Source organism: Malaclemys terrapin, chromosome 21, assembly GCF_027887155.1.
Source record: "Malaclemys terrapin pileata isolate rMalTer1 chromosome 21, rMalTer1.hap1, whole genome shotgun sequence".
In the NCBI taxonomy this organism is placed as follows: domain Eukaryota; kingdom Metazoa; phylum Chordata; order Testudines; family Emydidae; genus Malaclemys; species Malaclemys terrapin.
Window position 1 is genome coordinate 2,927,460 of NC_071525.1, and position 20,041 is coordinate 2,947,500.

At 52.4% G+C, this 20,041-nt stretch overlaps 1 protein-coding gene across 1 annotated transcript; it reads left to right on the forward strand.

Moving 5' to 3' along the window:
* Positions 1–3,736: 3,736 nt before the first annotated feature.
* On the forward strand, positions 3,737–4,850 carry NHLH1 (nescient helix-loop-helix 1). The gene has a single exon (XM_054010750.1). The coding sequence runs from the start codon at positions 3,855–3,857 to the stop codon at positions 4,263–4,265; it is 411 nt and encodes a 136-aa protein (XP_053866725.1). The 5' UTR covers positions 3,737–3,854; the 3' UTR covers positions 4,266–4,850.
* Positions 4,851–20,041: the final 15,191 nt, after the last annotated feature.

The window sequence follows — 20,041 nt, forward strand, 5'->3', positions numbered from 1 at the left end:
GCCTGGCGTTCACACCCAGAGGCCTGTCTTGCTAGTCGTCTCACTGTAATAACAAAGGGCCAGACCTTTGGCTGGTGTAATTGGGCATAATTCCACTGCCCCAGGGCAATTTACACCCGCTCAGAACCTGGCCCGGTCAACTTGATTCCATCTAGCGTCTTCAATGCAAACGGCTAGCAAGTGAGGGCATGGCCAGTTCTCCTGGAAATGTCGCTGGCGATTGTTCTGGGGTGGGGGCAGGGAGGTGGAGGTGGCGTACCCTGCCCCCACCCCAGATCCTATTGGCCACTCCTTTTTCATTAATCACCTCCCAGGGGGTTGGGGCTGGGTGTTTAAAGCGATTGTGCCTGCGTCAGGGACATCGTCACAAAAATTAAATTTTGGAAGGGGAGGGAGTTGTGTCAGCGTGTGGAACGTTGTATGTGATTATATTATATCCTGCAAAGTCGGGGGGGAGGGAGAAACAGTACAGCATCTAGACCTACGGAAAGTCTGGCGGGGGGGAAGCCCCACTTGCCCCAGAGCAAATGAACTGCCTGGTCCATATTTGTGACCTCACCCGTCCACCCCTGGGCAGGAGCAACAGAGCCAGACTTGGTTGCAGCCTCACTCCAGTTTGACACCGGTGTCACTTCAGCACCACCGTGCACCTTGCGCAGTCGCTCGCACCAGCACTGAGCGAGCGCTGGGGCCCCCCGCTTTGCACGGGGTGCAAGGCACAGGGCGACAGAGAATCCCGCCCGTTGTCTTCAGCACAGTGATGCTGGTGTCAAACTGGGCTAAGCGAGCAGTGGGGCAGTCCCAGGGCATCAAAGTCTACGGTCCCGGGGAGTGTGGGGCATGGTTAGAAAGAGCCGTAGGTTTGACAGACAAGTGTTATGGGTGCAAATCCAGTGTGAGTCCACCAAAGCCAGGCAGCAGCTCTCAGGGGCTGCAGAGACCTGGCTGCAAGGAACGCAGCCCTTGCCTGAGGCAGAAGCGTGAAGAGCCACCTCCTTCTAAGCGCGGTCCAGGGATGTAAGCACTACCTGTTCCCATGGCTTGGTGATGCTGCAGCTCTCCATGGACAGTAATTGTGAGCCAGGATTGTGAACTCTTTGGGGCAGGGACCATGTCTCGCTCCATGTGTGCCCAAGCGCTCGGGAAAGAAAAGCAGCTCCCGGCTGCCCCCGCGGCACGCAGACTTTCCCTCACTATTGTTCGCTCTCCCAGCACGCTGCTCCCAAGACCAAGTGGGGAGAGAGGGGGCCTGGTCTCCCCTCTCGGGCTTAGAAGTGGGAGATCGGGGAACATCCTTGAGAAAACAGGAATGAGAGAGCAATGGAGAGAGAGAGAGACGAGGCGGGGTAGGGAAATGGAAGAGAAAACATTACATTAGACAGACACAGCGCACACTGGTGACGGGAGACAGACACACTTAGAGAATTTAAACACATGCCTAAGCGCTCGGCTGGATCGGGGCCTTCTTGATTGACACCTGAACTGGTGTCTCTGGACCTTGCCACAAGGAGGGTAAGTTACTAGTGGGTCGCACACTTTGTAGCTCATTGCACAGCCCCGGGGCTCACTGGTTCCCTCCACCCGACCCCACAAACTCTCTGGGTGTCCCCCTCCCGTCCCTCTCTATTCTAGGGAGTCCCAGCAACTCTCCCCAATCCCCCGCCATTGCAGGGGTTCTGTGTGCTCCTTCCCCCCAGACCAAGGTCCCCCAATTCCTCCCCCCCCTCACACACACCACTTCAGGGTGCAAAGCTCAGATCTTTGAGGGACAAGGGGGCATTGGATCCAGCTACAAGCAGTGCCCGAAAAGCAGTTCCACCCAAAAACAGCTCCATCTTTGCTCCCCGAACCCTCGACCTTCGCTAGAATAACTTTTAATTTGTTTTTAATTAAAATGTGCCATGTGAGTGAAATAATTGGCTTTCTGGATTTTTATTTTATTTGGTACAAGATTTCTAGGGAACATATTTGACAGGTGTTTCCCCATATTGCAATGTAAGTGTGTGTTTGTGTCTCTGTGTACGTCTCTGTGTACATTTGTGTGAGTTTGGCTGTGTATATTTATTTCTGTGTGTGTGTGTGCATGTGTGTGGACGAATTATTGTGTGTGTATATGTGTGTGGTTTTGTGTGTATGAATTTGTGTGTGTGTTCGCATTCTGTGTCTGTTTTTCATGTGTGTGACTCTGTGTGTGTATGTGAGCGTGTGGGTGAATTACTGTGTACATATGTGTGTGGGTTTTGTGTGCGTTAATTTATCTGTGTGTGAATTTCGGAGGCTATTTTTGTGTGTACAAATTTGAGTGTATATGCCTGTGAGTTTCCCTCTCTGAGTTTGCATATGTCCTTCTCTGGGTGCGTTTCTACACATTCATGAGACTGTGTTTGTACATGTCAGTCTTTTAAAGTCCGACTCAGAATATTTCTTTCATTTCATTGCCTCTGTTTATCCATTCTGTTCATTCCGCCATTCTGTTTCAGTTTCTTATAATCATATGGCTTGTTAGAATTCAAAAGCATCTCGCCATGTGCAAAAGATGTTATACAAGAATAATATTTTATACACATTATCTATCTATCTATCTATCTATCTATCTATCTATCTATCTATCTATCTATCTATCTATCTCCAACCACCCCCTGTAGCTAGCTATCTGTCTATCTATCCAGTTTACAGTCTGCTAGCAGTAACAGCTCTCTCTAGCACTGAGATCTTTCTTTCTAACCCCTCTTCATTCCACTCACTCCAAACTTTGTTTCCCTTTCCCATTTGGCTCTGCCCCTTGCCTGGTTCTGTCCCAGCCTGGTTGGGAGGGGTAGCTCAGGCCCGGCCTGCCCTTTCCCCAGACCCACAGTCCCTGCTTTGGAAGCATCTCTGTGTGACATGGGCTCTGCAGAGCGGGGCTGTGAAGGCAGCGGAGGGAGGGGAGATGGAGAGCCAGTGTTCCTGGCCTGCATGTGGAGTCCCGGGGGGAGCAGGGAGCCAACTTCCATTTGGACACGTCAAGCAAAGCAGCTGTGTTGGGTTCCATATGTCTGGGGTGCCAGAATCCATGACATACGGGCTCATTTAATATACAATAAGCCCCCCCAACCCCGCAGTCTGTCTTTTCCCCCCCTCACTCCAATCCACCACCTGTCATCTCTCCAGAGAGCCAGGAGAAACGGCTTCCATCTAGTCCCACAGCCTCTCCACAGGCTCTCCCCTCTGGGCCTTTCCCTGCAGCCACGGACTGCTGCAACCCCTGAGTCCCTGCCCACTGCCCACATTGCTGGCAGCCATGCATGGGTCGAGCTGCGTCCGTTCTCTGCACGGGGACAGGGTGGTTTGCTGGCTTGTAACTGGAACTGTTTGCTTGTCCTAAAGGGACAGATGAAATAAACTCTCTTTCTTTCTGTCTTTCTGTCTGTTTGTTAAGTGGGAGCAGAAAGTTAGTGAGAACTCCTTTGTTTCTGTTTTCTAGAGCACTTTGGAGGCAATTGCAGAGACTGACATCTGAAGAAGGCAAACCACGTCGCAAAGCGTGCCGAAGGCAGACCCAGCAATCTACACGCGCACAGAGAGGAGAGATTTATTTATTTAATTTATATATTTATTGGAAATTTATTTAAATGATTTATTTGGAAGATTGTTGATTGTGTGACTCATTCCCTGGAGAGAGTAATCAGCTTTGAAATTTCCTTGGAAGGATTTTTTTTTTTTTTTAATGATGATGATGTGAACCAGAGAACAAAATATTAGAAGCAGTGTAATTTTATTTTGGAATTCATTCTATCTATCTATCTATCTATTTATCTATCTATCTATCCCGATACACACCCATCAGTCTATCTATCCATCCATCCTTTGAAAAGATGATGCTCAATTCAGACCAGACGGAAATCGACGTGCCCCCGTCTCACTCAGAGACAGAGTCAGTTTTTAGCGACTGTGGTGGGGGCGGTGGCCGTGGGGCTGGAGTGGAGGAGGCCGGCGGCATCAGCTTGTGTGCCCAGTCCCGGCTAGCGGAGCCGGGCGAGGCTCTGAAAAAGGACCTGCAGCACCTGAGCCGAGAGGAGCGGCGGCGGCGGCGGCGTGCCACGGCTAAGTACCGGACAGCCCACGCCACGCGGGAGCGCATCCGCGTCGAGGCTTTCAACATGGCCTTCGCCGAGCTGCGCAAGCTGCTGCCCACCCTTCCCCCTGACAAGAAGCTCTCCAAGATCGAGATCCTCAGGCTGGCCATCTGCTACATCTCCTACCTGAACCACGTGCTGGACGTCTGAGCCACCGAGCCCACGTCCGTCTGTCTGCTACATCTCCTACCTGAACCACGTGCTGGACGTCTGAGCCACCGAGCCCATGTCCGTCTGTCCGTCTGTCTGCTACATCTCCTACCTGAACCACGTGCTGGATGTCCGAGCCACCGAGCCCACACCCATCTGTCCATCTGTCTGCTATATCTCCTACCTGAACCATGTGCTGGACATCTGAGCCACCGAGCCCGCGTTCGTCTGTCCGTCTATCTGCTACATCTCCTACCTGAACCACGTGCTGGATATCTGAGCCACCAAGCCCACGGCCGTCTGTCCTTCTGTCTGCTACATCTCCTCCCTGAACCACATGCTGGATGTCTGAACCACCGAGCCCACGGCCGTCTGTCCATCTGTCTGCTACATCTCCTACCTGAACCACGTGCTGGACATCTGAGCCACCGAGCCCACGTCCGTCTGTCCATCTGACTGCTACATCTCCTACCTGAACCACGTGCTGGACTTTTGAGCCATCGAGCCCATGTCCGTCTGTCCATCTGTCTGCTACATCTCTGACCTGAACCACATGCTGGACGTCTGAGCCACCGAGCACACGTCCGTCTGTCCATCTGTCTGCTGCATCTCCTATCTGGATGTCTGAGCCAACGATTGTCCATCTGTCTGTCCGTATTTCTCTACAGATCCTGCCAGACATGTGAGCCACCAAGCCCATCTCTGTCTGTCTGTTTGTCCATGCGTTTATCATATATCCTACCTGACAACTTGCTGGAGTCTGAGCCACTGAGCCTACATCCATCTGTCCGTGTTTCTGCTACATCTCCTACTGGTCATCTGAGCCACCAAACCTACATCCATCTGTCTAGCTGCTACCTGAACCACATGCAGGACATCTTGAACCTCCGAACTCATGTCCGTCCACCCCTCCATCCATCTGTCTGCTCCATCTCTTACTCAACAGTCCTGGGCTCTAGCCCATGTGTCCGTCTGCTCTTTCTTCTACCTGAGCCATGGCCTGGATTGGTGACGTGCCAACAGCAGGAACGTTTCAGGCCTTTTGTCTGTCGGCTGCATCTCTCCCCGCTGACACCATAAAAGCGCCCTGTCTCGAGGGGCTGCTACGCCATCTGAGCCTGATGCCCCCGGCAACTCCCAGATCTAGGCAGACAAGGAAGGGAGCTTGACCCCCTGTGAGCTCTGGCATTCCTTGCACAGCCGCAGGGCTCCCAGCTTTTCCTGCCCTGAAAAGAAATACCAAACATACTGCAAAAATGGAAGACATGGGACAGCCCCCAGCCCTGGCCCCACAAAGATGAGAAAGTAGCAGCTTTCTTGCAGGGTCCAGAACCTAACGAAGGGTGGGAGGTTCCCATAGATGGATGGGAAAGAGGGCATTTCCTTGCTTAGATCCACTCCAGAAGGCATAAACCTTGTCCTTTGTCATGACCCCATCCCTTCTCCAATGAGGGCAAGGGAAAACTGGCTGCGAATCTGTCCCCTGGGGGAATTTCAGTGCCCCACAAGGTGAGAACTACCAACAAGACTGGATCTCGATCTCCCAAGCCAGTTCCCACTTCAGCGTCTCAAAGGTCAGACCACTGAGTTGCTCCCATTGCAGTTAATAGGCTCCAATCTCCATTGTCCTGCTGTTTTTATAGTGTGCAAAGTGAGTGTGAATGGGGCCCATCCTGACTCAGGAGTGTTTTGCACCTGCTTTGCACTGGTATAAGTGACTGGACAAGGTGGACAACAGGCAGTCGAGCCCAGTGAGTGTTTGATGGCAGCAAGCTCTGGTCTCTAAAGCTGTTTCATGTCTCCTAGTAAGAGGGGTCAAACTGGGGAAAAGGTGGTGACTCTCTACTTAAGTTCCAGATACAATCCCAAACTACACTGGCAATCTCAGATGACTGGATTTGCCAGCTGTAATGATCAGTGCACAGTGAATAAGTAAGGCTGACCTCTACCTTGCCATCATTAGCCTCCAGAGTGAACATCTGGTTGCAATGAATGGGAGTAGTTAATTCACACCTCTCTTAGGGCTTCAGGCCTCAACTCTCCTTTGCCATGCACCTTGTGTTGTCATTAACCTCCATGTGAAGCAGGCGTCAGGCCTCGCCTCCACTGGGATTCCAGTCACTGGTTTTAACCCCTTAGTGGGACACAATTTACCCCAACAGGGCACAGTTTTCACCAGTGCAGTTTATCCTGGTGTAAACTATGATCTGCGATGGGTTTGCACTGGGACAGCTGCTCCTTAGAGGGATCTGTGCACCCAGTTTGCACTGGTGCAAATGACGGCCACGGGGCTAAATGAATGGGAACTGGGTGACCAAACCCCCCAGGCCGTTGACCTATGGGGCTGCGTGTCTTCTCATGCTCCCTGCTGTAAATCAGGAGCAGAGAAGCAGGCGCGGTAGCCCCAAGTGAAGGCATCCACAGACAGTGCGGGATTCCAGCCCCCCAGCACAGAGCAGGATCTCTCTCTAGTCCCCTCCTGGGAGTCCTGGCCCCAGCCCTGGGGGGCAGGCGGTGCCCAGCTCAGCAAATCCGTCCCCCCTTTCCAATGGCAAAGCCAAGCCATGGTTATTGTCGGAGAAAGAGAATCTGATTGGTAGACATTAGAACCAAAGAGAAATGGTGTTTGGCCAATCCGATCGCTGCATGAGCGAACTGTAAACAAAACACAGGGCCTGCCGCCAATCGAAAAAGAGCTGGCGCAGACAAGTAAACAATCATGAACTTTATGGGTCTGAGCCTGCAAAAATCCACCTATTGGCTTCAATGGGATCATTCCTGTGGCTAAGGGTCTACAGGGTCAGAACATCTATTTATCATTTATCCCCATACACGCCTACCTATCTCCATATAGATAGTGCCCATCATTTATCTATCTATCTATCTATCCCCATACACACCCATCATCTCTCTATCTATCTATCTATCTCCATCCGCCCCCTCTACCTATCTATCTATCCCCATACACCCCCTCTATCTATCTATCTATCCATCCCCATACTCCTCCATCTACTCTGTCTGTCTGTCTGTCCTCATACATATCTGTATATCTATCTATCCCCATACACACCCATCTATATCGATCTATCACAATACATATCCTTTTATCTACATATCCACTCTCCTTCTCTGTGTCTATCTGTCTATGATCTTCTGTCTGTCTGTCTAGGCATTTCACCACAGCCACCACAGCTGAATCTTTCCAGTTCCATTTGGGGGTTCAGATGAAATTCAGTGGAAAAAACTGAGGAAAAGAGGGTTTTTTCCCAACACGCTGTTCTAATCAGGCCTTTTGGGTTCAGTTCCCAGCTCTGCCGCTGATTCACTGGGGTGAGCCACTTCCCTCCTCTCTGCCTCAGTTTCCCCCTCTGTATAAACAGGGAGAATGCTACCTACCTCGGCCTCATGTGGACTCGTCAGCGAACGTCCACCACGTGCTTTGAGATCCCTGGATGGCAGGGTGTTATGAATAGTGAAGACAGGGATGGATTTCCCATCCTCACGCAGTTCAGCAGGGGAAGCCGATGGACGGGGAGAGTGGGGCCGACCCGCCCCTCCTTCACTCATCAGTCCCGTCTCTGTGCCACAAGGCTATTTATTGAATTAATTTATTGATAAATGTTGCTATTTATTTGTGGGGTTGTGCACTTTTTTAAAAAAAAAAAAGAAATGAAAAGCAACTGTGGAGGGAAAAAAATATCCCTTGTAAATAACGTGCCCTTGTGTGTGTGTGTGTATCTTGGCTGTTTAGAATGTATGAGGATTTATTATTTATTATTGCATAAGAAATTTGGGGAGGTGAGGAATGGAATTAAATTGTGCCACAGAAAAAGAGAGATCTTGGCTTTGGAAAAAAGACGCTTCTTTCTTTCTTTCTTTCTTTCTTTCTTTTCTTAGTATCTCCTTCTTGTCTTTCCTGTTGCAGCCGGGTCATTTTGTGAGCGGTAATGGCCGGTTGCAGCTATGCCTGTTAAGACTGGCGGGTAATCGAATCTCATGCTCGGACGCATGAAATGATCACAGCAAGGGGCATGGATTTTCCTCCTGCCACACACAACTGGCGGAGGGTGCTGGTCCAACGTGGCAAGACGCCGGCTCAGACAGGGTCCAGGTGCATCATGAGTCCAGATGGGCCCACACCTTGAACCTGGATCTGAACTGGAGGGCTCCCAGAGAGTTTCTGGGGTTCTGTTGCAGGCCAATTTCTACCATAATTTGCCTCCCTCTGAAGCATCATCTGTTTATGGTACTTCTCTGCCTGTCTCCCATCACTGTAGCATCTGGGCATTGTACAGATGGGGAAACTGAGGCACAGAGAAAGAAGCTAAGTGATTGGCCCAAGCTCACATAGGGAGTCCGCAGCAGAGCTGGGAACTGGAGCCAGGTCTCTGAAGCCCAAGGCTAGCATCCTAACCCCTGGACCAGTCTTCCTCTCTCCTGTGTTGAGTTCTGCCACTGGTGGGTGGTCTGATTGGGTGCAGCAAACCTATGTTCCTATATGACAAAATCACCTCCCTCAAAGTGGGAGACAAAGGGGAGGGGAGGGCGTATCAGCACCAGGTCCTGAAGCACCAGTGGGATGGGGTAGACGGGTCATGGGGCCAGCCCATTCTCACCCTCTGCCCCACATGCTCTCCCTTGCCCTCAGTTCGCAAGGCTGGGACGGCTCAGCAGGGTCAGGGAGACTCTGAACTCGGAGCGGGGAGTGCAGGGCAGGGACAGATGCACCAAAAACCCAGCACCCCCATCTCCCTCCACGTCTGACCCCCACCCTGTCCGGCACTGCAGCCGCTCTAGAATCTCCCAGGGGCCTTTGAACCCGAACGACCCCAGTGAGCTCGAGGCTTTCAAAGAACTTGTTGAAACAGACACACAAGAAAGCTCCAACCAGTGGGAGAGGGAAGGGGGATCCCGCCCCTCCAGAGGAGTGAGATGAGGCATGTAGTGCCCCCCACCATGACTCCTTATATCCCCCCCGCCCCCAGCCCCGGTGCTTCCCCCGGGGAGGCTCCACATTGCACGCTCAGAGCAGGGACCAGCTACTTTGAGAAGCAGGAGGCAGACGAGGAAGGGCATGTAGAGCAAAGGGACTTTGAGTCCTGTGGATCAGCATCTCCGTACCCCACTCCTGGCTCAGCAGCAATGAAAGAGCCCCTCCCAGTTTGGGTCACCGTGACAGCTGCAGGAATGGAAGCAACGGGGGAGGGGGGATCTGAGCCAAAGTGAGCCCCCAAATCACATGCAACTGCCCCATGAAACCCTCCAGACTAGGGGATACAACTTTCCCCAGCTCAGAGGGTGCTGTCCCCTCTGTCCCCTAAGTGATGGTCATGAAAATGCCTTTTTGCTCCCTTTGTATTACCCAGAGTCCATTGTCTCTGCCTCAAGAGCCAGGAAATCTTCCTGCAGTGCAGATTCCGTCCCCCGGTGGTGCTGTCTTCACTTGTTAGCTTGATGGCTTTGTTTACCTTATATATAAATGTACTTCCATTGTCCTCTGCCTGTAATCAAGCCGGACAGGCAGGTAAATACATGTTCCTTTGTCTAGGGCAGGTTGGGTTTATGCACTGCCTTAAATACACCTTAAGAACACATTTCCAGCAGACATCTATATCTCTTGGTCCACAACCCACACACACATCATGCAATGGTTTTTGGGACTAGCACGTCACCCGTTTACACATGACACTTTTTAGGTACCTGTTATGGCAACAGTGTGTTGGGGGTGATGAGAGTGTCAGGCCTGAGAGGCGTTACAATGGGGTGGGCCTCTGCCAGCTAGCACCGAGGGGCTCCAGGGTCACAAATGCCCACCTCTGTCCCTCCCAGCCCCTCTGGCTGAAGCAGGGAAGAGAGCGTGCTGCTCCTCGCCCTTCATCCCTGTCCTCTGACGGACGGGTCCCCACAGGACAAGTTGCAGCTGTTCGTTGACTTGCTCCAAATTTCTTTACGTAATCGATTGGCCTCGGCTCCGCGGGACACATTAAAGGGGAAATGAAAAGCATGGCGGGGGGAGGGAAACACAGCAAGATGGTGACGGCTCTGTCCTTGCAAGAGCCTGCAATTGCCCAAGGGTTACAGCTAGGTCCCCAAGGGCAGAGATGTGACACAGGCCAAGCTTGGCCACGCAGTAATGAAGGGAAAGAAAAAAAAAAGGCAGCTAGCGGATCTGGGTTCTGTGCAGACTCCCCGCTCGGGGGGGACAGCTTTGGGTTAGCGGGGCTTGTGGTAGCACGCTAAAAATAACCCTGGGGCTGTGGCCGTGCCAGCGGAGGCTCGGGGAAGCCGGGGGTAAGGTGGGCTTGAACTCAGTGACTAGCCCAAGTCTCTGGCAGTACCGCAGCATCCACAGAGCTCTTCTTAGTGCACTCACGCAAGCCCTGCTGCCACCAGGCTGTGTGCCCGGGCTCGGAGACTCACTGCCCGCTGCAGCGTAGACGTACCCTCGGGGCAAGCACTGCCATATCCTTCATCCGCATCACCTCCAGCCCACAAGGGGTCCGTGATTAGAGTATGGGGCTTGGCATCAGGACTCCTGGGTTCCCTTCCTGGTTGGGGGGGAGGGGCTAATAGAGAGGGGGCTTGGTGTCAGGACTCCTGGCCTCTGTCATAAGGTCTGGGAGGGGAGTGGGGTCTAATGGGAGTTTTATTCCTAGCTGTGACTCCCCTGGACCCGGGGCGCGTCACTTCCCCTTTCTGGGCCTGTGTTCCAACGCTGGCTCTGACTCCGGACCTCCCTCACCGGCAGCCTGGTGCTCGTCCTGGCCACAGCCTCAAGCTAGGTTCTCTGATCTGCCTCCAGCCTTTCCCGGGGAGCCTGCCCCGGACTTAAACTCCGTCTCTCCATCCCAGGGGCCCCGTGTGGTGGATGCTGTCTCGTTCCCACCCCTCCCGGGCTGCGCCGGAGAGAGCAGGCCCTTTCCAGGGGCAGCCGAAGTGAGAACAGATTAATCACGTTACGAAAGTGTGAACATTCTGTCGCTATTTCCCAACCGGCTGTGGTGCCCATTGTTACCCGCCCTGCCAGCCAAGTCCCTGACATATGGGCCGCATTGTGCAGCGCACAATGGAAACACTTCATGCTAATTTAGACACTGGCTCTGGCCTTGATGTCTCCTCCCACAGATTGGGGCAACGGCCCTCACCTAAGTGTTCTTTTGCCAATGGGGACAAAAAAACCAATTTTGCTTCTTGTTCATTTTTCAGTGTATTTTTCTTAGAAAGTTTTGCACTGGCCTCAAATCAGTTTCTCTTGCTCAACTATCATAAGGGGATCTGTCCATCTATCTGTCACCATAAGAGGATTGTCTGTCTGTCTGTCTAATATCAGAAAGGGATTATCTATCTATCTATCTATCTATCTATCTATCTATCTCCATACACCCCCTCTATCTATCTATCTATCTATCTATCTATCTATCTAATATCATAAGGGGCTGTACATCTATCTAATCTTTAAAATGGTTATCTAAGTATGTATCTATCTGACCTGTAAGATTATTATCTATCTGTTATAACCTATCTGGTTTTTATCTATGTGTCCATCCACTGGTTCTCTCCTTCCTCCCCTCTGTAGTATGTCAGTCTATTACAGGGGTAGTCAATGACTTTTTGTCAAGGTCCAAATTTCTTGGTCAAAGTATAGTCAAGGCCCAGACTTCAGAGATAATAATAATAAAAATAATAATAATTAATAATTAATAAGTAAATAAAAAGATTTTGGGATCCAGCCATTCAAAAGCACGGTCCACCTATTGACTACCTCTGGGTAGCATCTCTCCTCCCACCAACAGTCTTTCTGTGTGTGTATTCGTAGGTTGTCTCCAGCACCCGTCATTGTGGTACCTAAGAATTGACTGATGCCAGCTCATTTCATAGCATATAAAGCACCCCGGACAAATTCAACTCCTTCCAAAAGTCATCTCCTCTCTTGGTTTTCCATCATCCAAAAGGCAGGTCAATTCTGGGTGCTACACTATTCACTATTCTGGATGAAAAGCTGCTGGTAATTCTGTCCATAAACCAGGATTGCCCTGTGCTATTATTATCCAAATTACATTAGCACCCCAAGGCCTCCGCTGAGCTCAGGTCCCCATCGTGCTAGGCGCTGTACATACACATAGTGAGAGACAGCCCTGCCCCAAAGAGACAAGGCGGACCAGGGCTGGGAGGGGGAAATGACTTATACAAAAATCATCCTGTAGGTCACTGGCAAAACCCAGAAATGACACCGAATCCCCCGCACTACCCATTAGCTCACACTGCTTGCACACTGCAGCGTGGATCCTTAGGGCAGAATAGTTAATGGGGGTCCCCCAGGCTGTATCCTACGATGCTAGAGAGAGGGGAAAAGTCGCCTTTTGAGATCACACACAGGATTTTCTCCGCAGTCCACACTCTCGTCCTATGGCCTGTGGGTCTGGGAGAGCATGGCTGGACTTGCATATACCTGCTTCTGGGCGTGTGGATGTCTGGGGGTGGGTGTGTACATACCCATATTTCGGTGTCTAGTTGAGGACTGGCTGGAAAACCAGAATTCTGCTTCATGCAAAACGCTGCAAGTTGGATGTTTGTTGTTGTGTTGTGCAGAACAGAGCAGAGAGCGGAGACCCTTTGGCATTTTCTAGGGAAAAGCATGAAAACAAGAGCACCCCAGGGTAGCTAGCAGCGCTGTGAGTAGTGCAGTCAACTGGGATGTAGAAACCCAGCCTCAAGTCTCTGCTCCAAGCCGGGACTCAAACCTGGGTCTCCCCCATGCCTGCTTGAATCGCCAGGCTACGGAGTCTCTCATTCGGTCGCTGACCCACTGAACAGTTCATTATTGACACGAAGGGGAACAGCTCTGGCACAGGGGGACTAGCCTTTTAGGGAGCGATGGGCCCGGCCCCACCTGTGAGCTACTTAGCTCATCTCCCCAGGTGGAGACAATGAGCAAAGTCCCAGGGCAGGCCGGACACCTGGCTAAAATCAGGCCTCTGATGCCCAAATAAATGTGTTAGTCTCTAAGGTGCCACAAGGACGCCTCGTTGTTTTTATAATAACACTGTTCACCATCTCTCTCAGAGCCAGGGTAGGCAGCAAAAGTGCCTCTTCCCATCTTGGTGGTGGCAGGGGAGCATGATCAGTGTCTTCCTTGGTATATTCCCCTCTCCTGCTGCCACGCCGCCCCCCCACCCCAGGCCAGGAGGAGCTGGGCTGAGATCGCGCTCCCTTGTGACAAGGATTGTGCATGTCAATTAACGCAGCTGGGTAACGAGGGAGGGCCAAGCCGGGCCCCCCTGTCTAGAGCCAGCTGAGAGTTTTGTAGTGAAAAGTGAGTTTTATGCAAAATTACTTTTTCTCCCCGAAGAAGAGTTCGGCAGAAAAATGCAAATTTGCCACCAAACTTGCAGAGGGGTTTGGGGGTGTATTATTATTTTTTTTTTTTACTAAAAACGAGAACATTTCCGTACCTTATTTTTTTATTTTCAGAAACAGAACATTTTTGCCACCAGCCAATTTTTTTAAAACTAAAAACAGGCGGGTTTTTTTATATTTAGACTTTTATATTTAGACAAAGACTTTTTTCAAGAAAAGATATTTTCGGGGGAAATTCTGGTGAAAACCAAATGCTGTCATTATTTGTTGAATTCCCTGTGAAAAGCCAGCGGCATTGTCTGCACAACTCCCTGCCTCCGTCACCACTGGGGGGGCGGGGGGAGGATTAGCTGGAGGTGGCAACTGACACACACACACACAGGTCTGATCTCCATGGAATTACACACACACACTGATTTTGTGCTGACACGCCCCTGCACACTCCATTGAGGCCAATGGGGTGTCAGTTTGGGCAGGATCTGACCTTCCCTTGTCTATTTGTTTTTTGGGGGAGGAAGGGGACCCCTCTTCCAGTCTAGCCCAGAGACGTCTTCCCCGTCTCCCCTGTTTCTGACAGGTCCCTATGGACCTCAGCTATGACTCTCCAGTGTCCTTGGTTAGCAGATGTGGCTAGTATTCCCTGGGGTGGCCAACTCTCTGCTCTGAGTCTGCAGTGCCCTCTACTGGCCTCTCAGACGAGACACCTTCTCTCTAGGTCTCTGTTGAGTGCCAGGCCTTTTGGTGACTATAACAACACTGGTTTGAGAGCGGGAGCCGGGTTAGTCTGCAGCAGCAAAAACAACCGTGGAGACTAACCCATTATTTTGGGCATAAGGCAACTCCCATCTTTTCATGTGCTGTGTATTTATACCTCTCTACTGTATTTTTCCCTCCATGCATCTGATGAAGTGGGTTTTAGCCCATGAAAGCTTATGCCCAAATAAATGTGTTAGTCTCTAAGGTGCCACAAGGACGCCTCGTTGTTTTTATAATAACACTGTTCACCATCTCTCTCTCGTAGATCTCAAAGCATTTTCCGAGGGTCGGGCAGCCTACCGTCATTTTTACAGCTGCACAGAGACTTGCCCAGGGCGGCGGCAGAGCCGGGAAAAGAACCCAGGAGTCCTGAGCCCCCTGCCCTTGCCCCACTGATGACTTATATAGCACTGCGCCAGGTGCTGTACAAATATAGAGATGGGCTCTGCCTCAAGGAACTTACAAGAAGATTACAGCCAACAGGTGGTTACAGCCGACATGGGGAGCACAAGGAAAAAGGGACCCCGAGATGTACCGCTTCAGGGAGGGTAACTAACCATTGGATCAGCTCCCCAAGGGGCGTGATAGAGACTCTAAATTGAGCCGAAATGTCTTTCCAAAGGGTCAGGCATTTGCTATCGTGACCCCATCCCATCTAAGCAAAGGAGCTTAGCCCCAACATGTCTTTTCATGGCACCTCTTCTGTTATGGCGTCCACCATGCATGTGAAGTCCTGAGGGCAGAGAGCACGGTTTGCAACATAAACCCCCAATCCCTCTTTCTTTACAAACTCAGCACTGCTAAGCGGGGTCCTCAGGACCCCCGGAAACCTGCCCCCCACCCCTAGTGGAGACCCCTTGGTCTAAATAGTTCATCCACTAGCTACTGGGCTCCATAGTGTCACGTACACAGTAGGGAAGAATTAATCCCCCATGGCAGGAATCATCGGGGTCAGACTAGATGATCCATAGCTTGGAGATCGAAGCACATGGGACTTAGCTCATCTCTGCTAGAGGTGCCAGATTCCCTGGGCCTGGCAGGAAACCGTTTCCCAGCCCATGAAAAAGGTTTGAGATTTCAGAATTTTTCCCCATCCCAAATTGGGACCGAAAAAGTCAAAATCTCAGATTTCTGCAAACCGACAAACCAAAAATTGTTCCCGTCTGGACAATTGAAATGTCTCATTTGGATAATTTCAAAACATCTTGTTTCAGTGTTGACCTTTTTTTTTTTAAGTCTAAATTTACTAAAATTTCAAAACAAAAAGTCAGTTAGGCTCGAAAAACCAAAACGACAAACCAGGACCTTTCAACACTTTCTAAACTTTTCCCCCCCAAAAACGTCCAGGCAGGAGATTCATCAAAACAAACCCTGTTTTGCAAACAGTTTGGGGTGTTGCTGAATCGGCATTTTGGGGGGCCAAAAAACAGTTTGTCAAAAAATTCTATTCCCGATCCCATTTAATTTCAGTGCTGTGTGTATGTGTGTGTGTGTGTGTGTGGAGGGGGTGTTCATAGTTCAATTCCTGGCTCAGACCCTCTGTTTCCGATTCCAGCCAGAGCCCTGACTGCCCTTTGCCCACCGAAAGCTCCTTCAGTGACCCATCATTTTAAATTCTGATTATTTCTAGCATGGCAGCGCCCAGAGCCCTCAGTACCGATCAGGGCCCTATTGTCCTGGGTGCTGCACAGACACATGAGAAGACCGTCCCTGCCCCGGAGAGCTTACTCTACACATAGACGGGGGTACCGTGATCCCATGACTGGGAAGAGAAGCAAAGGGACGTTAGATGATTCCCAGGGGGAGTCTGTCGCAGAGCTAGGAACTGAATCCATTTCTCCTGGGAAACCGGGCAGCAATGCTAATGGGCTGCTCCCACCGAGACAGGCTGAAGTGACAGATTCTGGCCAGCCTGGATAAACCTGTACCATGCTGCTCCCCTACCTGCCCTAATAGCAATTCTCCTTCTCGGCCACAAGAGGGAACCGGTCGCCAGCACAATGGGTCCTCCACGGCCTGATCTGCAACCTGGGCAGGGCTCTGCCCTTGCTGCTGTTTCTAACCTGAGCTGTGACCCTGGGCCTTAGCTCGCTCTGCCTAGTGGGATTCCCAGCACAGCCAGCCCGCCCCGCTGGCCCCCACTGGTCTCTGCTGCCCTGGTGGGGCGCCGGCGGGATATTTCGATGGTGCGGGGGGAGGATGGGCCAGGCTGGAAGCTGGAATCCCATCTCCATCCGCAAAACCAGGGCAGCACAGGCCTCTGACCGTGCTCCCGCCTTGCCCTGGAGAGACACCCCCCATTAGTAACTCAGACCTGCAAAGTTCCTTAAGCCCCTAATATCCATGGGTCTAAATACCTGGGAGGAACTGGGCCTCAGTCTCTGGGCCTCAGTCAAGACTTGCCCCTTCTCTGCTGAGATGCGGGAGCCGGGTTGGGAGCCACCAGCCGTTTTACGTGGCAAAGGCCACCACATTGTTTTTGGGAAGCCATGTGGCCTAGTGGGTAGACCCAAGGGCTCAGATGATCTAGGTTCTAGTCCCCGCCTGCTGAATCACCTGGGACAAGCCATGTCACTGCTTTGTGCCTCAGTTTCCCCATCTGTAAAAAGATCATTGTTTTTTTTTAATGATTGATTGGAGAAGAGAGAGGAGCTGTGAACAGAGAAAAGATTTGCAGTTCTGCGAGCGGTGTGGGGCTGGAACAGGGAGTGGGGGCGGGATTCCTGAGTTCTGCTCCCAGCTCTGGGAAGTTGTAGGGTCTAGTGGTTTAGAGCAGGATTCATGGGCTCCGACCTTGGGTGTGAGAGGGAAGGGTTCGGTCAGGGGACGGTGAGCAGGATCCTGGGTTCTCTCCCCTACTCTGCAGCAGGTTCCCTGTATGACCTCTCGGCCCTGCTCTGCGCCTCGGTTTCCCTGGATGTATGGAGGAGACGAAGCTGTAGGGGGAAGGGAAGGAGGGAAGGAGAAAAGCTGGAGATGTCAGGGTCAAAACACCAGTTTGAGGGGACACTAGCACAGTGGCCCTGACAGCACCCAGGCCGAGGGGCCCATGAACAAGCGAAGGCAGGAGTTCGACCTTGGCGCTGTGTCCCTGGGAGATGGAGGAACAGGACATAGAGGCCTCCCCGTGTCCCTGCACAGCCTGCTCAGGAGAAGGGGCTGAGCTCATGCCCTGGGGATGGAGTTGGGCCCAGCTGTATGCACTCCCCAATCCTGAGGGGGCCGTGCCGCTGGGAGAGGTGGGGGATCTATGTAAAATCACGGGGCGGAACAACGAGCCCCTCCCCAGATGGCGGAGCCACTGCTGAGGATCCCAGCTGGCTGGGAGTTCTCCTGACAGGCCCATTAATCACCTCTGCCTCCCGAGCGAGCGGCTGGGACGGGGCAGCTGGGTTGTGGGAAGCCACGTCCGGCTCCCCAGACAATCTCCAAGGGCTGTTGGGTAGCAAGGGCCCGGTCCTCCAAGGTGCTATGCCCACCCAACGCACTGAGCTTTCTTGTGAATCTGCTCCCAGCTCGCTGTCTCTCTGTGCCTCAGTTTCCCCTTGGCTGGGGATAGTGATCCTGCCTCGTCTGTTACATTGTGTGCTCTTTGTATCAAGGACTGTCTGATACAAATGACGCAGAGCAATGGATATGGACGGGGTTGGACAGGAGGCAGCTGGGGCGGGGGGGAAGCCTGTGGCATCTCCTCATTTGCCCTTCGAGCCCAGCCCCATCGGCCTAGACTCTGTGCCCAGGCTGAGAAGCCCCCCCCCCCTTCCCCCGTGCTCCGTTTATAAGGGGGGCTGGGCTGCTGACACAATCCGCCTCTTCCACCCACTCCCCATCTGTCTGCCTCGCCCTCCCCTGCCCCCACCCTTCCTGAGCTCCCCCCATCTTTTCTCCCCCTCTCTCATGCCTTCCTCTTCCCCATCCCTCCCCTCCACATCTCCTCCTCCTCCCCTTTAAGAGAAACCAATCCATTTAAATCCCACCAATGGCGTGGGGCTGAGCCAGGCTCGCTTGGGGATTGGTCGGTGGGGGTGGGGGAAGATGAGCTCCGCCCCCCCTCGGGCCTGTCCCATTGAATAAAAGTGGCCAGGAAGGCGGAGGTTGTAGCTTGTGATTGAGGCTGATGGATGGATAGGGTGAGGGGCTGGATAGGGTGAGGGGCTGGACAGGGGCTTTGTGCTGCCCGGTCTCCCCACTGATCCTCCAAGCAGGGCCAAGGGGTTCTTCTAGGCAGCCCCCTCCCCGGACCCCAGTGCTGCTGGTCCCCTGCTCCGAACAGCCTGGCTGCTGGGAACAAAGCCAGCCACCTCCGGGCCCTGTGTGCAGGACTGAAAGGGGGGAACAATTGTACCCAGGCTCCGAGCTCAGGGCCCCCCCAAACGTCTGTAACGTCTGTGTAACTAAAGTGAAATGTGAGGGGGTGGGGCCCCACGAAGGTGATATACCAGGGTCCCAAATGTCTCTTGACGGGACGGCAAACGTGGCGTGGTAGGAAACTGGTATGCTGGGGACAGGGAAGCCGGCCCCACGGCCTGGGCTGGAAGGGTGGCTGGTACGAGGCGGGGACACGTGGCCAGAGCAGGATGATTGAATGGGCTTTTCCCACGACTTATTCCTGTGATCTCCCCCGCCCCCGCCTCCTTTAATATCCAGCTGGGGAGAGAGAGATGGGAGGAGTAGGGGGACCTCTGTAGGGTACATGTGAGGACACCCAGGCACAGTGTGTATCCACCTATCCAGGGCCTAGCACGCCGCTGCGTCTGTCAGCCTATCAGTCACCTAAAGACCCCGATCTACCCCTCTAACCCGTACCCCCACCTTCCCTATGACTCTCCACTGCCTAGCTAGGGCCTGTAATGTTGCCACCTTTCTCCCTATGCCTATAGAGATATACACATGTATATCGTATTTACATGTATCGTCTGTCCATCCAGGTGCTGGCATCTATCTATCCATCCCCATTGACCCCATCCACCCCTTCTATCTATCTATCCCCATTGACCCCCTCTATCTCTCTATCCCCATTGACCCCTTCTATCTATCCCCCTCCACCCCCTCTATCCATCTATCCCCCTCCACCCCCTCTATCCATCTATCCCCCTCCACCCCCTCTATCTATCCATCCCCATTCACCCCTTCTATCTCTCTATCCCCCTCCACCCCCTCTATCTATCTATCCCCCTCCACCCCCTCCATCTATCCATCCCCCTCCACCCCCTCCATCTATCCATCCCCATTCACCCCCTCTATCTATCTATCCTCATCCACCCCCTCCATCTATCCATCCCTCTCCACCCCCTCTATCTATCTATCTCCATCCACCCCATCCACCCCATCCACCCCATCCATCCCATCTATCTATCCATCCCCATCCACCCCATCCACCCCCTCTATCTATCCCCCTCCACCCCCTCCATCTATCCATCCCCATTCACCCCCTCTATCTATCTATCCCCCTCCACCCCCTCCATCTATCCATCCCCATTCACCCCCTCTATCTATCTATCCCCCTCCACCCCCTCCATCTATCCATCCCCCTCCACCCCCTCTATCTATCTATCCCCATTCACCCCATCCACCCTCTCTATCCCCCTCCACCCCTTCTATCTCTCTATCCCCATTCACCCCATCCACCCTCTCTATCTATCTATCTCTCTATCCCCCTCCAC